Source organism: Acanthochromis polyacanthus, chromosome 14 (genome assembly GCF_021347895.1).
Source record: "Acanthochromis polyacanthus isolate Apoly-LR-REF ecotype Palm Island chromosome 14, KAUST_Apoly_ChrSc, whole genome shotgun sequence".
NCBI classification, from domain to species: domain Eukaryota; kingdom Metazoa; phylum Chordata; class Actinopteri; family Pomacentridae; genus Acanthochromis; species Acanthochromis polyacanthus.
In genome coordinates, this window is record NC_067126.1 from 14,824,489 (window position 1) to 14,845,289 (window position 20,801).

At 38.2% G+C, this 20,801-nt stretch overlaps 2 protein-coding genes across 2 annotated transcripts; one reads left to right on the forward strand and one right to left on the reverse strand.

Moving 5' to 3' along the window:
- Positions 1-146: 146 nt before the first annotated feature.
- ndufv3 (NADH:ubiquinone oxidoreductase subunit V3) lies at positions 147-19,216 on the reverse strand. The gene is made up of 4 exons (XM_051958993.1): positions 19,085-19,216; positions 16,621-16,732; positions 2,179-2,271; positions 147-449 (listed from the first exon to the last, which is right to left on the reverse strand). Exons 1-4 carry the CDS (start codon positions 19,127-19,129, stop codon positions 280-282), a joined length of 420 nt encoding a protein of 139 aa, XP_051814953.1. The 5' UTR covers positions 19,130-19,216; the 3' UTR covers positions 147-279.
- On the forward strand, positions 11,088-13,978 carry LOC110972534 (uncharacterized). The gene is made up of 2 exons (XM_022222916.2): positions 11,088-11,440; positions 11,585-13,978. Exons 1-2 carry the CDS (start codon positions 11,343-11,345, stop codon positions 13,773-13,775), a joined length of 2,289 nt encoding a protein of 762 aa, XP_022078608.1. The 5' UTR covers positions 11,088-11,342; the 3' UTR covers positions 13,776-13,978.
- Positions 19,217-20,801: the final 1,585 nt, after the last annotated feature.

The window sequence follows — 20,801 nt, forward strand, 5'->3', positions numbered from 1 at the left end:
TGCACACTCAGCTTTATTCAAATGATGCCCCCCCCCAAACCCAAGGCAGAAAAACAGCATTAAAGAAGTGTTTGATCTTAGCCTATCCCTTCATATGCCTTTTCCTTTATGTAAGAGAAAACAGAATCACAACACGCAAAGCAGGCTTCATTATTCATTTGGTACTTTATTAATATGATATTTTAACAACAGAATTTAATGAAGATCTGGGGATGATCATACATAAAGTGAAACACCACAATCATCTTCAAGCAATTTGTTTCAGCCAGGACAGCTCTTCTAGTGTCTGGGTGAGGGTCTGCCAGAGGACGGCTGAGGGAGACGAAACTTGGCCATCTCTACATCCAGGTCGGCAAATGTGTAGGGGGTATAGCTGTGGTGCTGGTAGTTTTTGTACGTACTGTTGTCAAAATGCTCCTCAGGCTCTACGTGTACCGTTGTTGTAGCCTCTGCAGAAGGGAAAGAAGCAAAATGACATGTAAGTCCTGTACAAAAATGAGTAATAAAAATTTTACTGCTGTGCATGCATCAAAACAGAAAATCCACAAGGTAAGCCAACTGCAACACTGGGTGTAATCCTGTGTCATCATTGTTACTGATCTTCACGCAGCAAAGGCTAATATTAGGACTTGTGGCTAATTTTGTAAATATTTCAAAATATTTTTGAGGGGAGAGAACATTTACATATCCACACATGCTGACAAAAGCTGGTTTATGGTGGGACATTTCCTATGGCAGCAGGCCAAGTTACCCCCCAACAGAGTGTGGAGACAGACTGGTGTGAAATGCCCCAAGGATCATGTTTGTGAGAGGAAAAATGTGAAAGTAAACTGACAATAAAGACAATAAAGTCAGCCAATACTACAGAAATAACAATACTGGCAGACATGCATGAAACAGATTTTAAAAAGGGCATCAAAATCGCAGTGTATTGGAAACATGGGCTTTGATACTCTTGATTAAAAAGAGGTGCAAAATATCCTTAAATATTGATTTATTTTAACATCTAAATTTTTCTAGAAAACCAGTTAGCATGCTGTGACAGTGAAGTTATAAACAGTGCATCAGAAATAATGTCACATCCATAATCAGAGGAACACATTTCAAGACATTTACATTTTTCATTATTTAATGTCATGCTTATCCCATAGATTTCCAGGTAAAGAAGAGATGTACAAGGTTATAAAAAGAAATGACCAAGGGGTAAAATCAATGACAATGGTGAGGAGGGAGTTACTCCAAGAAGCAGGATTACCCAGCAAAGTGTTGGACAGAAAATTTTACCAAAAGTGTAGTTATTTGATTGTTAAGGACTTTAGCCCTAGAGGGGTTTTAAAATATCTGTAATCCTGTTTCCTGAAATACTTCCACTGACTCCAACCATTTCCAGTTTCTGCTCATCCATGTTTCTGTCAGGGACACATTACTGTTAGCAATAGCTTACCCTGGAAAAACCAAACCAAACAGTGCCACTATTACCTGTAACATCAACATTAACTTGACACCTTTAACCCACATTTCATGCGCACAGAGGCATTAAAAACAAAGATGAGCCAAAATAATAAAAATATGAGTGAAATATTTTGGGAGTAAAGATGGATTGGGAAACAAGTCTAGAGAGATTTTTTTTTAAAAAAAGACAGGTGGGAGATTCCTGAGTCACAAAAGGAAGAGAAGAAAGCCAAAATATGGGCAGGACCAGTATACCAGTATGCAACAAGCAATAGCACCATGATCATTAATCTTGAATAACAGACTGTAGCTGTTCTAGTGTGTCAATGACAGGATGCAAGCAATGCTCAAAAAGAAGAACAATGCGGAAAATGAGGAAAAAAGGAATGCATTAAAAAACGCTGCAAGCTCAGTTAAACATGTACACTACATATACCTCATGCAAAAATGTGAAACTGGAAACCAATGCAATGGGAGGTTAGGCATTACAGTGATATAAACAAACAGAAAAATGGACATTTAAAAGAATTCCAAGAGGATATTATAAAAGCCACAAACCCAAAGAGCATATGTGAGAGAGTTGATGCTTGGATAACACTTATTAGTACACACAGAATGTGTTCTAAGGAATAGAGAGAAAAGTATGATCATCTGTGGCGGCTCAAAGATCTACAAAGAAAACAGGGAGAAATAGAGAATTAGGGGGTAGGGTAGTGTTGTGTGTACCCTCAGACTGTTCAGCAGGGGCCTCCACCTGCAGCTCCTCTTCAGCAGCTTCAGCTACGACAGGAGCACAGTCCACCAGTTGCTCAGCACTCTCTGCAAGGGCAGAAACTTCAGTTGCAGTCTCAGCTACCTCTTCAGTGGGGCTGGCATTAGCTTCTATAATCTCTGGCTCAGCTTCTGCGGGGGAAGTTTCTGCAGGGGTTTCAACAGCTTTTGCAGCAGCTTCAACAACATCTGCAAACTTGTCTCCAGCTTGTGTAGTAGCTTCAGCAGAGGCAGGTTCTGTTGTTCTGGTGGGACTATCACTCTGGCCATTTTCTGGAGTCGTAACCTTGGTCACAACAACAGCAGGAATTGCATCATCTGCTTTATCTTGAATCACTTCTGGAGCAGCTTCCACTGCAGATTCAGCTGAAGCTACTGGACGGGTGACCTCTTCAACATCTTCTGCAGTAGTGCAGATCTCAGGTGCTGAGTTAATTAACTCACCAGAACTAACAGTGGGTGCCTTCCTGGTACCTTGAGCTGTTTCTGAGTTTGCAGCTGCCTCTTGTATAGTATCAACACCAAATGTGAGAGTAGCTTCAGGTTGTCCCTGAGCTTCATTGGATTCTTCTGTCACTTCTGCGCGTGTAACCTTGTGGACTTCTGCCCCTTTTTTCACAGTGGGTTCTGACATCTCTAGTGGAGAGATTCTGGTATCAGCCTTCACTTCTGAACTCTCAGTCTCTGAGTCTGAGTCCGAGTCCGAGTCAGATTCGGAGTCCCCTGACGATGAGGAGGAGGACTCATTTGCTGCCGCATCACTAGCATCAGGGAAGGCTGTGTTATCTGGTGCTGAGCTTTTACTGCTTGTCTCAACCAGGGGTTTAACAGCTAACAGAGCTGTGTCAACTACAGGTGGAGCTTTGTCAGGAATAACTTGAGCAACATCTGGTTCAGGAGGTGGATCTGATGAGGCAGCTGCAGGTTCTGCAACATCTATTTCACTGGCAGTGCCTGCAACTGCTGCAGCTACTGCTGTTTCTGCAACAGCAGTAGAGCCAACCACTGGTCCAGTTACACCTAGAGACTGTGCTGGAAAAACTCTAGGCTCTAAAAGTCTAACTGGGAAGGCAACTGTGGTCTTGTACGTTAACAGGGCTGTTCTCTCATCTGGAGCTTCTGCTGTTGAGGAAAATGGTAAATGGGACATGGACAGTTAAAAAAACACTTCAAGTCAAAAGATCATCTTGTTTTCCAGGAATTTTCCTTTAAATTTTTTTTACATAACAGAAGCACAACATTTAATTTTCAAATACAGAAACTTTAGTCCATGTCAAGAGCAGTAAAAGAAAACTGTTTGAATTTTGTAACAACACAAAAACTGGTTATAACCATCAATAAAATGTGAATTTTTAAAACAAATCACCAAGTTTAGAAAATTAGGTTTCAACACTGTGAAAAAAAAGCAGAATTGCAGTGAAATGCTGATGGCATGTCCACGAAAGACCTGAGTGACAGCTTGTACACCAGCAGTAATCTCAGCTCTCTCTTCAATGAATTCACCTCCTTATCATCTCATCATTCTTAGTTAATTTACAGGAGGAGACTTGACTGTTCTGCAAATACTGACATCCAGGAAAGCTACATTTGCTGGACATAAGCATCTCTAGCTAGCAAATTGTGGGCAGTAGTAGGTGTAGTAACTCCCAATCAAGCATGAGAACCACCCTAGTGGGCCCTAGTTTAATACCATTAAATAATGGGCCATGAAAATGTAGGACTCCAACATGGACTTAAGACCGAACCAAAAAAATCACCAAGACAAAATAGTGAAAAACATTTAATTATCCAAATCCACAATCCAGTATCACATACACTGATGAACCACAACATTAAAATTAAAAGCAACAGGTCAAGTGAATAACTTTAATCTCATTACAATGGCATCTGTCACTGGGTGGGATATATTAGGCTGCACGTCAACGGTCAGTTCTCGAAATTGATTTGTTGGAAGCAGAAAAAATTATCATTGTAAGGGTCTCATTGACTCTGATTCCTAGATCCCAGTTTAAATGAGCATGTGCGGAATATGTTGGACGAAAAAGTACAGTCGGGTCTGGAAATATTTCGACCCAGACACAATTTTCAGCATTTTGGCTCTATACACCTAGCCTAGCCATGCTACACCCATGTTTCTGACGGCACACGGGTCTAGGGAAGCTCGACAGGGAGGGAGGCGGGCTAAAAGGTTGTCTATCAAATCCCTCTGCAGCAATTGGGTAGGTATACAACCAATCAACGCAACGAATAGGCTGACGTAGTTCCGAGAGCACCGGCGGATTGTTGCTAAGTCCCATTAGCTTCCCAACCAGCGGAGCCGCGGAGCCAACTGGTATATTAAGGATTTGCCATATCCCGTCAGCATAAGTCCAAATACGTCTTTCTTCTCAATGAAACACTTAAGTGCCGTCCTTTGTTTATCTTTCAAGTTGAATTTTAGCTTCAAATCTTTAAGGGCTGTGGCCAAAGCCGAGTCGAAAGATAACTGTTTATTGTGCGCTGGTTGTTTCTGTCAGAATCGTCACTTCGTTACGCCCGCCTTCTGACTCTACACTTCATGGTGATTGGTCCAGCCAGTTTTAGGAGAATCCAGCCTCGAGCCTTATGGAGGGTAACTAGACCCACCCTGGCAGAGAATTAAATTCGTTGCCGTGGGTTGTCTAGTGCGGCCAGGCTACTATACACCACCACAATGGATTTGGAATGAAACAATCAAGATGAGCATTAAGTGCAGACTTTCAGCTTTAATTTGAGGGTATTTACATCCTAATCAGTCAACGGTGTAGGAATTACAACACATTTTATATGTACCCTCCACCTTTTTAAGGGACCAAAAGTAATTGGACAGTTGGCTGCTCAGCTGTTCCATGACCAAGTGTGTGTTATTCCCTCATTATTTCAGTTACAAGGAGCAGATAAAAGGTCTAGAGTTCATTTTAAGTCTGGTGTTTGCGCTTGGAATCTCGTGAGGTCAACTCTCAATATGAAGTCCATGTCACTATCAGTGAAGCAAACCACCATTAGGCTGGAAAATCAAAACAAAACATCAGAGAGACAGCAAAAATATTAGGCGTGGCCAAATCAACTGCTTGGTACATCCTTGAAAAGAAATGATGCTCTGGTGAGCTCAGCAACACCAAAAGACCAACGTTCACCATCCAACCTGACAGAACTAGAGGATCTGCAAGGAAGAATGGCAGAGGATCCCCATATCCAGGTGTGAAAAACTTGTGTCATTCCCAAGAAGACTCATGGCTGTACTAGCTGAAAAGGGTGCTTCTACTCAATACTGAGCACAGGGTCTGAATACTTATGACCATGTGATATTTCGGTTTTTCTTTTTTAATAAATTTGAAAAAATTTCTGCATTTCTGTTTTTTTCTGTCAAGATGGGGTGCTGAGTGTACATTAATGAGAAATAAAATGAACTTTTTGATTTTGGCAAATGGCTACAATGACACAGAGACTGAAAAATTTCAAGGGGTCTGAATACTTTCCGTACCCACTGTACATGCCCACAACATTATACCACCACCACCACTGATGAGTTGGTCTGCTTTGAATCTTCTCTAGAGCACAAACAGGGACAGAAAGAGACTCAACAGACTAGTCAGGAGGGCCAGGTTTGTCCTGGACTGCTCCCTGGACTCCATAGAGGAGATGGGTCAGAGGAGGATGTTGGCCAAGCTCACATCCATCATGGACAATCCCTCTCACTCACTGCATATGACTGTGGGAGCTTTAAGCAGCTCCTTCAGCAGCAGACTGAGACATCCACTCAGCAAGAAGGAGCACTATCAGAGGTCATTCATTCCATCTGCTGTAAGAGTGCATGACATCATTATCACTGGCTGATGTTGACATCATATCATATATCAGGGTTTCCTCCAGGATTTTTTTAAACTGTGGGGGAGGTCTGCCCGAGTGGAAGATGGGGGGGGGGGGGGGGGGGGGGGGGGTGCTCCTAAATGAAAAAATTTAGGAGCACAGAACAAAATTTAGGAGCACTATGAATTTTCACTATGAATCGCAAAATTTTATTATTAACATTCACATTTAACACAGAGAACATCCCTGTCCCACATCTTTTTGTATTCAAGTCGTCCTGGCACGCTTGGCTGAGTTCATCCAGCGGTCCACTGCAGGACTTGGATCAAAGTCCTCAAGCCATGGCCCCTCCAAGCTGATCCTCATGAGGTCTTCAGTGGTGGTCAAATAAATGGATGCAGTTCTAACAGTGACATTGCACAAACAAAGCTTCTCCCACAATATAGATTATCATCCCTCACCAGTGTCAGATACATCAGCTTCATTGGTACTCAGGACTTTGTGAACTAATAAACCAATGTATGTTTTTTTTACAGATGGACATCTATACTACATCCGTCACAAGGAAACACCAAAGCCCATGAAGTCTTGAAGACTTCACAGCTTTATTGAAAAAAGTAAATTAATCTCTGACTATCAGTATGGGTTTCAAAACAATTGCTCAACATCACATGCACTTTTTGATTTACTGGAAGAAGTGATTAGGGCAGTAGATAAGAAGAAATACGCTGTAGGGTTATTTATTGATTTAAGTAAAGCTTTTGACACAATTAATCATACAATGTTAATTAGAAAACTTGAACAGTATGGTATCAGAGGAGTTGCTTTACAGTGGGTAAGCAGTTATTTAAAAAACAGAAAACAATCCCTGCAAATGGGTGAACATCAGTCAAATTGCCTTGAAGTTGGTGACTGTGGCCTTCCACAAGGTTCAGTACTGAGTCCTAAACATTTTAATCTCTTTATTAATGATATTTGTAAAACATCTCAATTTCTGAGATTTATTTTATTTGCTGATGATACAAATGTTTTTGCATCAGGAGATAATTTACAGCAATTGTTACAGAAAGTCACATTGGAAGTTGAAAAAATTAGCAAATGGTTCAAGCAAAATAAATTATCACTAAATGTAAATAAAAGTAAAGTAATGATATTTGGTAATAGTAGCTTTAATGCTCACGATACAATTCAGATTGATGGTACAGATATAGAGAGAGTGCATGAGACAAAATTCCTTGGAGTCATAATTGATGACAGAATTACATGGAAACAACATGTAAAATATATCTCGATTAGAATATCAAGAAGTATTTCAATTATGGCCAAAGCGAAGCATTTTTTAAATAGCAAATCCCTTCATTTACTATTTTGTTCTCTGATTTCTCCTTATTTAAATTATGGTGTTATAATGTGGGGAAGCACATATATGAGTACATTAAAACCATTACTCATACTACAGAAAAGAGCTGTTCGTTTAATCCACAAAGGCCCACTTTCTGGAACACACAAACCCATAATTCCTAAAATCCAAACTTCTAAAAATGTATGACATTGTGGAATTTTAACTGGCTCAATTTTTATTTCTAGCTAGAAAAAAATTATTACCCAACAATTTACATAATAAATTTCAAGATCGAACATGTGGCCATAGATTACGTAAGGAATTAAATTTTATCATTCCAAAATATAGGACGACGAGGAAAGGCTTTTGTGTCACAGTCAAGGGGTCGAGACTGTGGAACAATTTGGATACAGAACTGAAGCAAAGCCTCAATATCGTCCAGTTTAAACAGAGATATAAATAAAAAGTTTTTGGAAAGTATAAAGAACAAAGAAATCAGTAGGAGTAATTGGCCAAATGATTTAATATTTATTTAATGATGTGTGTGGTGTGTTGGATAGCTGTATATTATTGCCATTTAATTTTTGGTTATATAGAAATAAATTGTTAATAAAGTAATCTTGTTCGGGGTGGGATTAAATAAGTTTTGTCTTCTTCCCACTCCCTTTCGAACATGTATGATTTGTAAATTTATGTGATGCATTGTTTTAGCTGCGGTTTTATTTTGTATAAGCTGCATCAGCTGTCTGTTAATTTCATGTTCGAAATAAATAAACTTTTTTGATTTTGGCAAATAGCTGCAATGACACAGAGAATGAAAAATTTCAAGGGGTCTGAATACTTTCCGTACCCACTGTATGGCTGCCAATGGAGCTGGTTCTCTTATATTTACTGATGATGGGGCAGCTGACAAAAGCAGCAGAATGAATTCCGAAGTTTTTCGGACAATATTATCTGCTCATATTCAGCCAAATTCCTCGTAACTCTTTGGACTGTGCTTCATGGTGCAGATAGACAATGAGCTGAAGCATATTGAGAAAGCAACCAAAGAGTTTCTTAACTCAAAGAAGTTGAATGTTTCACTTGCTGAAGACAAAACTGAAGGGAAAATGCCCCAAGAACAAGCAGGAAGTGAAAAGAGCAGCAGTAGAGGCCTGGCAGAGCATAAACCAGAGACCAAACCCAACATCTGGTGATGTCTATGGGTTCCAGACTTCAGGCTGTCATTGATTGCACACTATTTGCAACCAAATATTAAAAGGGATGATTATGCTACTTCGTCCAATTATTTTTGGTCCCTAAAAAAGGTGAAGGGTACATACAAAATGTGTTGAAATTTCTACACCGTTGACCTGATATGGATGCAAATATCCTAAAATTAAAGCTGAATGTCTACACTTAAAGCACATATTTATTGTTTCATTGTAAATCCATCGTGGTGGTTTACAGAACTGCAATGCTGAAAATTGTGTCAGTGTCCATTGTCTAAATATTTATGGACCTGACTGTATGAATCATTAAGGCTCAACCTTACAACTTTCAGGATTTGCTGCTGATATATTGGTGCCAAACAGGACTCTTACAGAGATCTTTGGACTTCAGACCTAAACAGCTCAAAGCTGTTTAATAAGCATCAGACATCCACACAATATTAAACTGCTGATTTAATGTTGTGGCTGATTGGTGTTGTTCACAGGCTTTTCGCATATTTGCAACAATTATTTTCCGATGTGTATTATGTGTTTAGAAACAAACCTCAGAATTTTCTTTACACAGTCGACAATGTTAACCTGGTTTGTACTATCATAGTATGTAGATGGGGACTCTGCAATGGGTGACTCTTTAAGTCCTTAAATGCCACTGAGAATGTAATGACCTAACTTTATAAGCAGCTTGATAAATCAAGCTGCTTATAAATCTACAATAATACATTGTAGATTCTCACTGAAGGCATCAAAACTATGAATGAAGACATGGAATTCTGTAATAAACAAAAAAGTGTGAAGTATTTCAAAACATGTTTCATATTTTAGGTTCTTAAAAATAGCCACCCTTTGCTTTGATTACTGCTTTGCACAGTCTTGGCATTCTCTGGATGAGCTTCATGAGGTAGTCACCTTAAATGGTTTTCACTTCACAGGTGTGCCTTGTCAAGATTAATTTGCGGAATTCCTTATCTTCTTAATGGAGTTGGGACTAGGGCTGGGCGATATGACCAAAATTTTATATCCCGATATAGCTTATTTTATATCCGGGTCAGTGACGTGACGTTCATGTTTTTATGTCTTTGAGCCACAGATGTTTTTGTTATGGAGAAGAAAATGTAAAATTGGTAAAAATGTTAAAAGCCCATCATAATTAAAGTGTACATTTAGATTATTGCATAAATTATATAATTATAGCATTTTTGTTGTGTCATAAAGAGCCAAAATGTCATATCGTCAAACGAACCTAATTTGTTTTCACTTAAGTCAATTGTTAATAAAAACAATAAAAATGTATAAAAAAAATAATTTTTTGAGGGGCATAATTTTATGAGTCTTGACAAGATGGTGTTAAATTGCATAAAGAGGAAAATGTTCAAATGTGTGAATAAAATCCAATATACTTTTGTCCTTGAAAGGCAATTTCCATAGATGTCATATTGTCAAACAATAATAAAGGGCTATTTTAAGCAATAATATGATGTCACAGGCCAAGGGCTGTGTGACGTCAGTATTCAGAAGAACCCAGATGGCTTGACAGCCTGGAAATAGGTTTAAAACTTTGTTTTTAAATTATGTTACTGTGACGTTTTCAGAGATAAATCGAATGTGTCACAAATCAGCGTGTCATTTGGTCTAACAAAAAAAAAGTATTTAATATTGTTTTTTTATAATTGTAATTAGTTTGGTATTAAAGTGAAAATATTACAAAGATGCTAGCGTAATGTTTTGCTCATAGCAGCCAATTTGTTGCCTATTCAGAATGAAAATATGGAAAATCATCATTCGGTCTAACGATAAGTCATTCGGTCAAACATTTGTGCTATTGATATTTTGATAGATCAAATGATAATAAAGTGGTTTATTATCAATATTTACAACATATATTTTTGGTATTTTATTTCAGAAAAAATAAAATAAAATAAAACATATTTAATATACATATTTTTCATATGACAGGGTTCAGGTGCTACTTTGACAAGGAAACGGAAACTGGGCCATAACAAAAATTAAAAATATATATTTACTTTACTATGAAAAAAATCACAGTTCATCGTTTGCATCATTTGTGCTTTCACCCATTTATACTTAATAAAATATACTGTAGCTCGAAGGACCATTGATCAACTTGACCATAGCCCTTAAGCCAAGGCACTAACAGCAGCATAGCAGACATGTCTGTTTTTGCTTGAAGAATAATTTTGTAAAAGACCAGCTCCCACACTCAAGACTAAACAACGGCATCGAAGAGGTAACAGAAATAACACTATTTATGTTTTTTTAATGTTTGCAATGTTGACAGAGCACAATCCTTGTTTTTGAAGCTATTTCAGGCATTAGCATAGCATGTAACCTAGCATTAGCCTACACATAGCAGTTGTAGCCACATCTATGAAACTCTGTAAAATATATATATATATATATATATATATATATCAAGTTTTGTCTCTTAATCTATCTCTTAGGGTAGACCCAAAGAGTTTGATTTAGAGATTTATATTGTACAACCTACATATTATGTTAGCATTAGCTTTGCTGTTTATAGTGGAAGAAGACCTATATTGAATAGGTCTTCTTCCATTTTCTTACTGAAGTAGAATATAACTAGAATTGCAACAAATCTACTAAAGTAAAAGTGCTTTGTTAGTATAAATTACAATATTTTATAATATTAACTTATGTAAAGAATTGTTATCTATGACAAGTAGTAAAGCCTTTTTTTTTTTTTTTTTACATTTTAACAGATGCCTCTATCCAACAAAGAACGATTTGCACGTTACTATGCAAAGATCAATGCAGATCCTGCTGCTAGAGAGAAAATGCTGGAGAACAGAAGGCAAAGGTATTGATACATAATTTCATAAACAACAGTAAATAAATAAACTACATTGTAGTTTGTAATTGATAAATATTTTAACCGTTTTCGTAAAAATTTGATTATCTGCTTCAATAAAATAAATAAAATAACTATATGCAAATTTTGCAGGTATCAACAGATGAAACAAGCTGGACACAATAATTACATTCCAATCTCACAACTGCCTGCATCAAAAGCTCAAGACAAAAGGACACAATGGGCACACAATCAAAGACAACACAGGAAACGTTTAAAACAGGAAGAAGCTGTTTGCAATCTCACTTTACAGTCAGTGGATTCAATAGAAGATCTCCCCTGCCTTGACCAACCAGAACAATCTCAAATGTCCTTTCAGCTTCACCAGACGCCATCAAATATGTGTCTTAAATCATCTGATTCATCCCGAAACTCTACACAGCAACCATCTGAGGAGCCATCTTTGTCATTTGAAAAGCCAAAATGCTCCTCTACACCAGATGTTTCAGTGAAAGAAAAGAAAAAGAAGACTCGTCATGATAGAGAAAAACAGAAACTTAGAGAGGAAATACAAGAGCTGAAAAAGAAACTTTACAAAGCAAAAAGAAGAACAGCTCAGTTGAGCAAGAAAATGGAGCGTATTAAAAAACAAGAGAAAAAAACAAAGAAAGACAAAAAGTCAAGCAAAAAAAAGATTTATGGAAAAAGAGAAAGTGTGAAGGAATTTCTGACACGTGATGAGAACAGCCGACTCTTACCCGGCAAGAAAGATACAATTTCTCTGAATAAGGTCAAGGAGCAACGTCGAGTTCTTGTGAAGTCACTGAAAGAACTTCACAAAGAATATTGTCAAGAAGCTGGTAAATTATCATACAGACAGTTTGTTCGTCTGCGCCCATTCTATGTCACCGAACCTAAAAGTCGAGATCGCAATACTTGTGCCTGCTATGACCATGAAAATCTCACTTTACTTATCGAGAAAATGTTTCAAAATGGCATTTTGGGAAGCAAAAGCATGACTGATGCCCTGTCCCATATTGTGTGTGATCTGAAGAACAAGAAGTGTATGTTTCGGCAGTGTGCCAAGTGCTGTTACAATGATATAGAGTTAGCAGTACCAAACAACTCTGAAACTATTTCATGGTACCAATGGACCAAGGAGCGTGTTTCCACAGAAGGAAAAACGTACACCCATTTTGTGAAGAAGGCTTTCACTGGAACCTGGGGCGATCTCTTAAAAATCTTCAATGAGAAGCTGGACTCCCTGGCTAAACATCACTATATTTGGATACACCAGGCAGAGCAATGCAGGTTCCTCAAGAACACGCTTCAAAATGATGAAGCTGTAGTCCACATGGATTTTTCAGAGAACTATGCATGTAAAATGAATGTTGAAGTTCAGGCGTTTCATTTTGGAGGAAGTAGGCAACAGGCAACCGTGCACACATGCATGGTCTATACAGCTGAAAATACAAAGGCCTATGCAACAATTTCTAATAGCCTACGTCATGATGAGCGTGCTGTATGGGCACACTTGAAGCCTGTGTTTGATGAGGTCCTGAGCAACAAGAAAATAAAAACATTACATTTCATGAGCGATGGACCATTGACTCAATACCGTAATAGAAAGAACTTCTACCTCATGAGCACCTTACCGTTTCTGCGTGGAATTGAGAACATCACCTGGAACTACTCAGAAAAGTCCCACGGCAAAGGCGCTCCAGATGGCGTTGGTGGATCCGTTAAAAGAGGGGCAGACACCTTTGTTCTACAGGGAGGTGATCTCCAAAATCCAAAAGACTTATTTGAGTTTCTGAAGAAGTCAGATTCCAATGTGGAATTCTTCTGGATATCAGAAGAGGATATCTCCTTAATTGATGAAGCAGTGCCAGAAGAATTACCTGTTGTGAAAGGCACTTTGGCAATTCATCAAGTGACTGCAAGTGCTACTACTCCAGGAAAAATCTCTTTCAGAGACGTGTCATGTTTTTGCCATCGTAATGGAGTTGTCTGTGAGTGTGGTGAGCCCTGTGAATTTGAAATGAAAGTCAGCTCCTTTTCCAGTAAAGAGGACAGTGATGAAGACTTAGCTGGAAAGATGGTCATAGTGTCATATGAAGGAAAGCCATTTGTGGGGCAAGTATTGAAAGTTCTTGGTGAAGAAGTCGAAGTGTCCTGCATGCAGCAATCAGGAAGAAGAAACAACTTTGTTTGGCCTCAAGTGGCTGACGTTATTTTCTACTTCAGGTCAGATCTAAAAGCAAGAATCTCAGAGCCAGAGCCCTTAACGAGTCGAAGCTCCAGGCTATCTGATGAGGACTGGAATCGGTTTCTTTCAGTTTGATTAAAATAACCTGTTCAGTATCTGGTTCACTGTGTAAGAGGCAAATGTTGCTTTGTTAATCGTTTATGTAAATTTTTAGAGAGAAAAAAACTTTTAAATATTCAAAGATTAATTTTATCATTCCAAATGAATTGTTGAACATTAGTTATTTAAAATATAAGCTAAGCATTTGTTTTCTTGTGTAGAATACATGAATTTGAAAAAAAAAAAAAAGTTAATTGTTATTTAAAAAAAAATTATACATTTCAAAAAATTTTGCAAACATTTTAATTTTTTAGTTGTTAAAAGATAAACTTACTTGTTCTGAATCAATAAATTCTTAAATAAATACTTGGTCAATATTTGTGTTATCTTTTATTGCTGTTATAATAGTTTGGTCATTTCGTCTAACACTGTATGTCATTTAGTCAAACACAACTATTTTTGATTAAATTCATAATTATTTGTACATTTGAACCACATAGAGAAAGCAAAGGGAAAAAGTGAACATACCATACATTTTGAATTTATTTGAAGCAAATTTGCATTTTTTGTAATATATTTTAGTGGCGAGAGATGATATATAGTATACAATGTATCGCAAAAACATCTGTAAATCATATTTATTGTCAAAATCTGTAAATAGCTTTAGTAATAACTATAAATAATAAAACAACATTTGCATTTCAGAATCCAAAAATTAATATTTCTGATATTCATTTAAAAATATTTTAGATACAAGTGCTGTTAGACCAAATGACATTTCAGGCGATTTGTTACATATAATACAGAGAAAAACAAATTTGGTGATATTTTTTGAAAGGAGCCATTGATGAAAAATAAAATAGACATGTTGATGCATAGTTTAAAAGTCAAAAGTTACATTATTTGCTGTTTTTATTTTTTTTGTGTTTTGAAACCAGAAAACGTCACTGACCCATCCCGATATGATATACATGACGATATAGCATATTTTTGGTAAATTCCATGAATGAAATTCTCTCTGTATTCTTTGTCATGATTCTTTTTCAGGTGATAAAAACAGTTATTCAAGTCTGTTGTTGGGACCGGGCAGCGGCATACCTTACAAAGTACGGTAGTCTGATCCTTGTCGGTCTTTTTAAATCCAAACCACCGCCATATGACAGAAGTTCCCCCTCTTTTAGGTACAAGCGTGTCGGTTTGAGGTGGTTGTTCGTCATCTTGTTGTTTAGATTGTTCTTCTGAGTCGAGTCGAGTCCACCGTCTTCCTCCATAGCTATTTTATGTTTTAGCCGCGTGCCTGGGCTTGCTGTAAGGCACGTCAGTGACGTAAAATACTGCCATAAAGCGTGTTTTGCGACACTGCAATATAAACTATAGGATCTTCACATAAAACAATAGACATTTTCTATCGTCCAGACGATATCTATTGTCATATCGCCCAGCCCTAGTTGGGACCATCAGTTCTGTTGTGCAGTCAGGTTGGGACACAGTTGACAGCCTTATTTGACAACTGTTAGAATCCATATTATTTTCAAGAACCAACCAGCAAAGTAAAGAGAAACAACAGTCCATCATTACTTTAAGAACTGAAGGTCAGTCAGCCTGGAAAATTTCAAAAACTTTGAATGCATTCCCTAGTGCAGTCACAAAAACCATGAAGCGCTATGACAAAACTGGTTCACATGAGGACCACCCCAGGAAAGGAACACCAAGAGTCACCTCTGCTGCTGAAGATAAGTTCATCCGAGTCACCAGCCTCACAAATCGCAAGTTAACAGCACCTCAGATCAGAGCCCAGATAAATGCCACACAGAGTTCTAGTAGCAGACACATCTCTACATCAATTGTTCAGAAGAGACTGTGCCAATCAGGCCTTTTTAGTCAAACAGCTGCAAATAAACTACTACTAAGAAAAAGCAACAAGCAGAAGAGATTTGTCAGGGCCAAGAAACACAAGGAATGGACATTAGACCAGTGGAAATCTGTGCTTTGGTTTGAGGACTCCAAATTTGAGATCTTTGGTTCCACCTGCCGTCTCTTTGTGAGATGCAGAAAAGGTGAACGGATGGTCTGTATATGCATGGTTCTCACCGTGAAGCATAGAGGAGGAGGAGGTGTGATGGTGTGGGACTGCTTGTTGGTGATACTGTTGGAGATTTATTCAAAACTGAAGGCACACTGAACCAGCATGGCTACCACAGCATCCTGCAGCAACATGCCATTGCATCCAATCTGCATTGAGTTGGACCATCATTTACTTTGCAACTGGACAATGACCCCAAACACATCTCAAGGCTGTGTAAGGGCTATTTGACCAAGAAGGAGAGTAGTTGAGTGCTGCATCTGATGACCTGGCCTCCACAGTTACCTGAACTAAACCCAATGCAGATGGTTTGGTATGAGATGGACTGCAGAGTGAAGGCGAAAGGGCCAACAAGTGCTCAGCATATATGGGAACTTCTTCAAGACTGTTGGAAAACCATTTCAGGTGACTACCTCAGGAAGCTCATGGAGAGAATGCCAAGAGTGTGCAAAGCAGTAATCAAAGCAAAGGGTGGCGATTTTGAAGAATCTAAAATATAAAACATGTTTTGACTTATTCCACACTTTTTTGTTTACTACATAATTTCATATGTGTTCATTCACAGTTGTGATGCTTTCAGTGAGAAACAACAATGTAATTCATCATGAAAATAAAGAAAAACCATTAAATGAGAAGGTGTGTCTAAATTTTTGAGTGGTAGTGTATATACACACGCACATACCATAGTGTTGCATACCTTTTCTAGGTATGCAACACTATGGTTACACAAAAAAGCAACCAGCCAGCAAAACCCAACATGTCAAACTTCATACAGTGAACAGAATCAAATGTCCTTACTCTTGCCTGCAGCCTTTGCCTTTTTTGCTGGTTTTGGCGGTTCTTCAACCTGAGTGCAGAAAAAAGCAGCTGGGCGACTCCTCAAGATTCCCCAGCTCTCCAATTGGAGACACTGCAGAAGAGCAAAGACAGTTTTTGGTATGAGTACAGTACAAAACTTCCAGTCATTTTTCAGTCCTCTCTACAAACCTCCAAAAAACCAATAAAGAAAATTTTGCAAAGAAAAATAGCTAAATACTGGTAAACAATATTGCTGTTTAATAAGCATTACAAAACAATACAAAAGTAAGTTTTCCTGCAGGAAGACTTTCATAGCTACACAAATACCTTCATATTCTATCAAGTATGTGTGATTGCATGAATAATTTCTTTCCTAGGATTATCTTGCCCAGACATCATCCTACATATTTATTGATCTAATCTTATTGTATCATATGAATCTTTTATTCACCACTATTAGCGTTACACTCTATCAACAGAAGAAAGAGTCATATACTAGTACCTCTCAAACAATCAGCATGTTGTGAAAAAGTTTAATATTTTCAATCAGTTATTTAAGAAAGTGAAAATTTTATATTTTGTAGACTCCTTACATGTAAGATGAAACATAAACATTCTTGTTTGTTGAAGCTTTGGTCATTATGGCTTATAGCTTATGACAATCAGAAATCCTGGTTCTTAAAATATTACAAAATATAATTCTGAGGTTGAGTAAACTGCTGTTCAGTCAGTACAAATAACATGTGTAACATCTATCAGTCTCATTCAGTTCACACAACCACAATCATAGGAAACAATGCTGACTTGAAAGTTAATTAGAAGAGGATCATGGACACCCTCCACAAGGTCAATACACCACAGAAGGTCCTCACTGAGAAGGCTGACTGTTGGCAGAGTGCTATATAGAAGCATATTAATGCCAGGTTGACTAGAAAACTGCACAAGCGGATGACCGAAGTCTTGAGAAGATTGTCAAAAAAATCTGATTAAAGAACTTGGGAGAGCTTCACAAGAACTAAGGCTGGTGTCAGTGCATCAGGACCCACCAAGCACAGATGTCTGCAGGAAAGGAGCTACAACTACTGTATTCCTCATATCAAACCACTCCTGCACCTGTGACAGCATCAGAAGATCTTACCTGGGCAAAGAAGAAAAAGAACTGGATGGATCCAAAGTCCTTTATTCAGATGAAAATAAATTTTGCATTTCATTTTAAAATCAAGGTTCTAGAGTCTGGAGGAAGAGTGGAAAGGCACAGAATCCAAGTCCAGTGTGAAGTGTCCACAGTGTGCAATGATTTGAGGTGTCATGTCATCTGCTAATGTTGGTCCTCTGTGCTTTAACAAGTCCAAAATCAACCCAGCGTCTACCAGGAGATTTTACAACACTTCCTCTTTCGATCTCCTGACAAGCTTTATGAACCCCTGATCTGAACCACACAGAGCCCCATATGGGGTATTGCAAAGTGGAAGATGAGAAATCCATCCATTCTCTATACACCGCTTTATCCTCACTGGGGTCGCGGGGGGTGCTGGTGCCTATCCCAGCTGTCTCGGGCGAAGGCAGGGGACACCCTGGACAGGTCGCCAGTTTGTCGTAGGGCTACATATACAGACAAACAATCATACTCACATTCACACCTACGGACAATTTCAGGATAACTTAATTGTTTGAGATGCATCAGTACAGTAAGTACTCAGGCATTTCATCACCTGAAAATTCCACGTAACAGTTGCTCTGACTGTGCTTCGGGTGGGTATAGTGACCGCAAGTCAATTATCTCAGTGCTCTAACTTTTTGTGATTGTAACAGCTGGAATACTACGGTATTGTGATCTTCTCCTTTAATTGATGTAATGAAAGATGATATTGCTTTCAAATGAAAGTGAATTGATTTATAACATAGCGCATTGGCTATATTATTTGTGCAGCGGCCATTTTGACAGATGCACATAAACAACTACTTTGTGACAATTCGACTTTTAAATGATATTAGAAATACATGTGATGAAGGTATTTCATTTGTTGGATTAGCTAGAGTGGATATTTTTTGACAGGTTACTTTATTCACGTGCAGTTGTCCCAAAAATAATATTTCTCACTGCTGGTTGCTAATCATGGCACACGAGCTAGAACAGGAAGGATGCAAATAGTTCAAACAGTAAATGTTAATTAATAATATCAAAAAGCATTCAGATGTACGTGTTTTTTTTCATGCTTTATTCAGTTCGTTAAGGTAAACAGTGTCACTTTGTAAACTCTAAAGTAACTTAACAAGCCTGACTTGTGCAGGTTCCACAGAGTCATAGCTGTGTCGAGCCCACCGTCTACGAACGACGCAACCAGCGACAGCGAAGCAGTTCACCTCAACTATATAGAATAAACGGCTTGGTAATGTCTTTGGAGGTATGACGTCCAAGCGGACCTCATTTAGAACATCAAGTAGGCAATTTAGATGTTATTACCTTGAGAGAACCCAGTCGTCCTACTCGTAACATGGAGGCCGCCATTTTGTGTTCCCAATGCTAAGTTCCGATCGGAAACACCACGGGGGGTTGTGGGGAGGGGATGACAAAAGTTCCACAATGATACATGCATGACAAACCCAACAGACACTTGTTTGCACAGTGTTGTCACTTTGTAAAAATTTAAAAGCAATAGGGATTTGGTACAGTCCTTCATTTTCCTTGTTTTTTATACTATTTGTAATGGCTCTTTAGACTAAATGTCAGCAGAGAAAATGTATTTGAAGGGTTTCTCCTGGAACAGTATGGGACCGAAATGTTTCGTTCAGCATTTGCCTTAAAGTTTGCTTTGAATTTGGCACTACCATTCCATTAATTTCTTATTCAAACCCCTACATGTACATGTACATGCTAGGGGGAAAAAAAATCCCCATTCAGCATATGAATTGTGATTCAAAATTAACATTGTCATAACTGGGCTTGACAAAAAAATATTGGCTTTTGCTATCGACATTAAAATTTAGATATTTTTGTAGGCTACTAGTTACTTACTGAGAAAAAAAGCAGATTGTGTACAATGTAATAGGTGTATTCATTAAATGTAATGTGTTCATGCAGTGCTCACAAGATGACAGTATTGGAGCACAAATGGCAATTTGCAGGATTTTGAGTAGACTGAAGCCCCTTTCAGGCTGAGACTGGTGAACAATCTTTACAGGGTGGAAAAAAGAAGGGAAAGGCTGCACTTTCGGGGCTGCCTGCTTCTTCTCGGGTCTCTGGTGTTTGTGTTTCCTGCTGAGGTGATGACAAACAAAGTAGCAGCATTTATCTTCATGATGGAAGACGGCCACAACGTGAGTAGTCGTTTTATTAGTTTAACGTTATCAAACAAATAAACGTTTGTTTTGAAATGTTCTATTGTTAAACATTATAAAAATTTCTGTTGTTTTCATTTGCACAGCAGAGCTGTTGTTAACCTGCTAAAATGAGAAACAAACTACGCTTGAACTCATCTGTAAGCAGTACCAATGACCATTTTATGTACAATGTGAGAACTCAAAAAATCTTGTACAAGGATCTCTTCTGTTTGAAAGATCGACCAGAAAAGGATGAAATCTGAATGTGAACACATTTTATTCTATATGCTGCAATGTGACTGGATACAAAACATATACATATAATTACCTCAGCCAAGGAGATTATGTGACACCCGGCGTTTGTGTGTGTGTGTGTCTGTCTGTCTGTCAGCAAGATAACTCAAAAACGTCTGGGCAGATTCAGATAAAATTTTGAGGGGATGTAGACTATGGTAAGAGGAGGAGCTGATTTAATTTTGGTGGCAATCCGGAAAGGATGCTGGATTCTGGATCACTTTGAATTTTTTAGTGTGTTTTAGTATGTGGTCCAAAATATGGCAAAAACATCATAGGTTAGTATGTCGTCCAAAAAATTGGAGCAAGGTGTCCAGATAGCTCAACTGGTTAAGAAGGTGATTCATAAACAGCACTGTGTCAGAGATGCAGGTTCGATTCCAGCTCATGATCCTTTACTGCATGGGTTTCCTGTTTTCCTCTCTATCCTTGGCGGAGGTCTGCACTCTCTGAGTGCTTTTCTAGTTCAAATAATGAAATGTAAATGGCTACAAGGTGGGGATGAACCATGGTTTAGACTCAGTTCTCCCTCGGTTGGTGCACAGATATGTCCATATCTCTTGGCA

Excerpts from the sequence above, each read along its gene's own strand:
- ndufv3 (XM_051958993.1), bottom strand. The coding sequence starts at position 19,129 with ATGGCGGCCTCCATGTTACGAGTAGGACGACTGGGTTCTCTCAAG. Across the intron at positions 16,733-19,084 it reads GACGACTGGGTTCTCTCAAG|TGTCTCCAATTGGAGAGCTG; the intron begins GTAATAACATCT and ends GCTCTTCTGCAG. Across the intron at positions 450-2,178 it reads CCCTGCTGAACAGTCTGAGG|AGGCTACAACAACGGTACAC; the intron begins GTACACACAACA and ends TCCCTTCTGCAG.
- LOC110972534 (XM_022222916.2), top strand. The coding sequence starts at position 11,343 with ATGCCTCTATCCAACAAAGAACGATTTGCACGTTACTATGCAAAGATC. Across the intron at positions 11,441-11,584 it reads CTGGAGAACAGAAGGCAAAG|GTATCAACAGATGAAACAAG; the intron begins GTATTGATACAT and ends CAAATTTTGCAG.